The sequence below is a fragment of the Sesamum indicum genome, linkage group LG4, assembly GCF_000512975.1.
Source record: "Sesamum indicum cultivar Zhongzhi No. 13 linkage group LG4, S_indicum_v1.0, whole genome shotgun sequence".
Taxonomy (NCBI): domain Eukaryota; kingdom Viridiplantae; phylum Streptophyta; class Magnoliopsida; order Lamiales; family Pedaliaceae; genus Sesamum; species Sesamum indicum.
This window is the reverse complement of record NC_026148.1, coordinates 16,501,087-16,506,252: the sequence shown is the minus strand read 5'-3', so window position 1 is coordinate 16,506,252 and position 5,166 is coordinate 16,501,087. Positions and strand designations below refer to the sequence as shown.

At 37.3% G+C, this 5,166-nt stretch overlaps 1 protein-coding gene across 2 annotated transcripts in view; it reads right to left on the bottom strand.

The window, feature by feature from the left end:
• The window catches only part of LOC105161261 (R3H domain-containing protein 2), a 5,251-nt gene continuing 406 nt past the window's right edge, over positions 322–5,166 (bottom strand). The window contains exons 2-6 of one of the 2 annotated variants that reach the window (XM_011078897.2): positions 3,853–3,953; positions 3,220–3,297; positions 3,015–3,086; positions 2,188–2,282; positions 322–1,284 (exon numbers count right to left, since the gene is read on the bottom strand). In XM_011078897.2, coding sequence (XP_011077199.1) covers positions 704–1,284; positions 2,188–2,282; positions 3,015–3,086; positions 3,220–3,297; positions 3,853–3,953 — 927 coding nt within the window. In that variant the 3' untranslated portion in view covers positions 322–703. The remainder of the gene's footprint in view (positions 1,285–2,187; positions 2,283–3,014; positions 3,087–3,219; positions 3,298–3,852; positions 3,954–5,166) is intronic. The other variant, XM_011078898.2, reaches the window with a different exon arrangement.

The window sequence follows — 5,166 nt, the reverse complement described above, 5'->3', positions numbered from 1 at the left end:
TATTCATCTTTTCCATTACGGATTTTATCTTGATGAACTTTTGACGTCACCATTGCGCTATAGAACATTGTACCCAACAATGCTTATTAGAATTAGACTGCCATCCATCCCCTACAGGATCCTAAGCGGTCGAGTTCCTTGAAAAAAGCGAATTATATTGGCTCATGTTATTTTCTTACGAATTAATACTCTCGTCCGCAGGTACAAGATGAGAATATGACACTAGTACGAAGGACTTGGTTTCCAAGAGAGTGCACTGCCTTCAAGGAAAACGAAAAGAAGCAACAGCAGTCTTTACCACGAAAATGGCAAGGATCCCAATTATAATAAATAGTTGTATGCATTGATAACGTCATGCGATGAAGAAATGATCAAGTACAAGCTCTACACCAAGTATCTTCTTAGGAAGAAAAATATTGTAACATGAAACCATGTTCTGGAAAAGCATTCTAATACCAATGCGATTAAGAATTCCAAGCAACTTCACACCTCATACCATGGCTTTCATCTTGACCTTAGATCTGTGAGATGAGTAGGAAACGGTGATCAAATCCTTCGTGCAACTTGACCACTTTCCACAACACAATTCCAGTTTGGTTCCCCATGTGCCAAAAAAATTTCAATACTTGTCTCTCTGCCACAAATACCAGACAAACACCACTACAGGCGACAACGGATGGTCCTTAAAGTTGAATTCTCAAATTCAAATATCAGTTTTCTTTGTTATGTTGCACTTGGATTGATTGATATCTCTTTGATGTATTCTCAAGGCATTAGCAAACAACCTTTTTGCAGCGCCCATATGTTCCTTTCGCAAATGGTTTTCGTCAATGCTATTCTCCTTTCGCTCTGATGCAGGACCTCCCTTGGATGGTACTACGTTTTTCTGCTTGGCTTCCTTACTCAAGGAAGATAATTCAGATCCATTGGATTTGTGGACTTCTGACAATGTACATGTTATTGGATGTTTGGTAGACAGGGACTTCCTCTCCAATTTGTTGCTAGAACAGATGGTCGCCTCATCCACTTGTTGAATGTTCCAATCTTTTGCTGTCGGTCCATATTCCTTAGTATCACTTGAACTGAACTCATGACAGACCACCTTATTGGTTTTGCCAAGCGCACGAGTTATCATACGACGGGCAACAACAGGGTCATTTCTTGGCCTCTGCTTTACCAGTTCAGTTTGATATAATTCTGCCGAAAAGATTCTCTGCCGTGCAGCAAGATAAGTTGTCTCTCTCTCCTCCAGTGAACATTCCCTTGCAGAATTATCCCTCTGGCCTAGAGAACCATGGAAACAGACTTCTTCAGGCAATGAAAATAATGCAGAGCAAACGACAGTGCATTACTGAAGCAATGGATTCTAAGTCCGGAAAATCAATAAGCACTAAGGGAGTTCTAATCCAATATAAATCATATAACCACCTCAGAAAATTAGAAACGAGACAGAAAGAATGTGTCAGACATACTATATAACGTATTACAAAGTATATGGAAGCTTTCAGATTGAGTATTTCAGAGCAAAAGCATCTCTTCTCGTTGTTCCCTTTGTCCTTCGAAATTTCCATTTAGCGTAGCTTGTTTTCAATGCACTTTGATTATTAAAGAGGTTTGCATGATCTAAGGAGATATCCATTAACAAGCATGCACACTTCTCAAACTTCATCTCAATACTGTGTTGAGTGCCAGGTTACCATGAAAACTAAAAACCCAAACTTAGATGTCACAATCAGCTCGCAATTTAAGGAAAGATGGGAGTAGCCACTTCATCCTTTACCATGTTATTCTTCGAGGAAATGATTATCCACTTACGCATTATGACTTGATCAATTCCACTGATACATAATAAGAATCAATGATAGAAACTGAGGGCATTAATTGCATTATGTGCCCAAATAAAGTTGTCTAAGTTACGCCATATCTCCTCTTAGTCTCTCTTCCATAACCAATAAGGTGGTGTATAAGCATAAATTATTGCTGATTATTGGAAGCCTCACCAGGAATGCTGCTCCACTTATTTAAAATCCAACAGCTTGCACCCATTGAATGGTGTCTTTAGATCTAATTTAAGCAAATTGATATATTCCATACAACAAAAATTAAAAACAGTATCAATCAAACGGAAAGGGTACTTTTATCAAGGAAAATTTCTTAACTTTTGCTGTCCTGGAGGCTATACCTCACCTGGTATAACTTTCTCTCGGCTTAATACATCAAAAGATACTGGAGACTGCATCTCACCAGACTGCCACAATAAATCAGTCACAAGGATGGGAGGTCTGCAATTTAATTGAATAAAGTGGAAGATAAGAATTCAAAAGGTTATCCAATCAATGTCATTTCCGAATTCAGACATCAAAATGAGAGAACGGTCTTTATTGAATGCCAAATCATATTAACCCAATAAACAAATTTAAAAAGCAAAAAATTCTGAAAACAACAACATAATCTGGTCCAACACAAATTAAGGTATGTGTAAATAAAGAAGGGTAATTACATTGAGCTCCCCCGAGATTTGGCATACTACGAATACCCCCTTGTTGGTTCAGAAATTACCAATACCCCCCCAACCCCCTGATATTTGATGAAATTATATAATTCTTGAATGAAGACTTGGGATTGTCAATTTCACCTTTCTTGTATCTTTTTCTTTTCTCAAAAAAATGAAAAACTAAAAAAAGAAAAAAAGAAGAAGAAGAGGAAGAATTGGATGAGATGGATGGAAAAACTTTAAAAAAATCATAAAAATATTATCCAATTAGTCCACAAAAAGTTTTAGAAAATTTAAAATTTAAGTATTTCACAAAGTGTATTTTTGGTCAGTCCATCACAAAAAATAGATGGAAATCTAACGGAGATTAACGAACTGGCTAGTTAATGGCCGGCCATTAAAACCAGGGGCGTAGTGGTAACTTTTCCAACAACGATAAGGTATTTGTAATTATATCAAATTTTAGGAGAGGTCGTTGTAATTTTACCAAATAAAGAATGATTGTCAACAGTTTACGTACATTGATGTCTCTGGACAGCGCTCCAAGATTAAGTGCCTGTCCTCTCCTTCACCAACAGACTGATGAGAAAACCTATCCTTGTAACACAAACATTATATATGTTTAAAAATAGTGGAGTGGTCACAGTTTAACATTCTACTGCTTAAAGTTTTGAAAATACAGAAGGATATCATTGCAAACATAAGAACCTTAGAAGAGAAAATACCCAAAGATGTCAGCAAGACGATGTATGAGCAAGCGGTTATAAGGATTCATTGGTTCCAGCTCAAGCACCCCATTTAAACTGCATAAAACATTTTTACCCCCTAAATTTTTTGAATGAAACTTAAAAGTTCTCTTCAAGTCAAGTCAAAGAAATCTAGCCAAATGCACCATTGCATGTAAAACGTATGAAGTAGCAAGTGTACTAGATGCATGCACCATTTTGGCCAAACTGCAGAAAGAACAAAACTTTCAAAAGTCAGCAGTTTCATCCCATTATGGGGGAGTGTAAAGTGTTTTTGAAAAATGAGGTGCTCACAAAATGCTTGGTTGAAACACAACAGCTTGAACAATAAATAATTATTGACAGAACCTGAAGGTTCTGATGATTGTGGATTCCCGTTTGGAGGGAGAGGACCAGGGAGTAAAGCAGTACACGACTTGCTAAGAAAATTCTACCAATGACGCACGTGAATTTTTTTCCCTTTAATTTAAGAAGGTTATACATTGTCGAAAATTATAGTTTCTTTCAGTTCAAAGGGGTCATAGAAACCATCTTCTTACAAACTGCTAAAGTAGCTGGATTCACATATGAACTGTGCAGTAACTTGTGTCTACTGGAATTTACCCAACTTACCTTGTATCATTGTGAAGAAAATTAACTAACACCTGTTCGATTGACAAAATGAGATGCTTGCAAGGAATGTTGTCTTTAACAAGAAAAGCCAACTCCTCGACCTGCAAATGTGCTATTATAGATAAGAATCAACCAAGAGGGAGAACCAAATTTCAAATATGTTTTCACCAAAGTTAGAATACAAAGTTGCTGCCAGAGATGTATTTACCAAGCCCCAGCAGCAAAAGCAATTATTTCCATTCAATGTCATGCTACAGCACTAAACAAGCTCCTTTGGATAGATAAGATCTTAACAATGCGGCATGGGTCAACTTTTTAGTGTCTTGAACCTGGTAAGCTACCATACAATCTCGATTACATGCTCTGATAATAGGAGTGCAACTCAAAGCTAGTGCTTCACATTTTTCTATGAGAAAAGTTTGTGTGTTTCATACATACTCGACATGTACTACAATATGCATCTGTACTAGATAAATAACAAGGCGTAATGAAAGCACTTTTGCTCTTCCAATTTTTGGTCATGTTTAAGATTTGCACAGGCAACCTACATTACAGTGAGGAAGCACTGAGGGCGTCCTGTGAACAAATCAAATTACTTAAAAGGTAAGAAGGTAGGTTAAATGAAATCTATGCACTTGATATGCTGATATAGCGAAAGAAGGCAAAAGAAGAAGGGAAATCATAGAAACTAGTAAGCTGAAGAGAAAGAGAAGTAATTTGGATTATGAAGTCTGAATTTTTTGGATTATAGAGTGTTTCGTTTAAAATCAGACTTTATAAGATATTTGGCGCACCACCAATTCTCAGCTAGTGATTTCCTCCCAAGACTCACCACATCAATGAAATCACACAACACTTGTTTTCTACATGGACAACTCTTTGGTCCTACACTAAACCTGGGATAGGTTTCCTCATTTTGACAGGATATCGTTCCTATTATACCATATCCTTCTCAGATGCATAGAACTTCTAGGCCAGTATGCACCCCCCAACATTCAGCCAGATCTGGTAACTTTATCATTCTGTTCTTGCTTCATAGTAATTTTCCATAGCAATGAATGCCATGTTTATGCATGTGCAAAGGCAACTGAAATATTGTCATCCCTCTTGCCTCTTTCTCCAAGAAACCTTGATTCATCTTGCTACCTCCAAGACGTTGCCACTCAACCAGAGTGCATCAGTCTAAAAGGTTTCAAAGCCGTCTGCAACTTTTTCAAAATCCTTGCCATAAGATTCCATGGGATAAATAAAGTAAACACTTTGGCTGACCAAGAACGACAAACTTCCCAAGGTACACCAGCGAAAGGTAGGCCA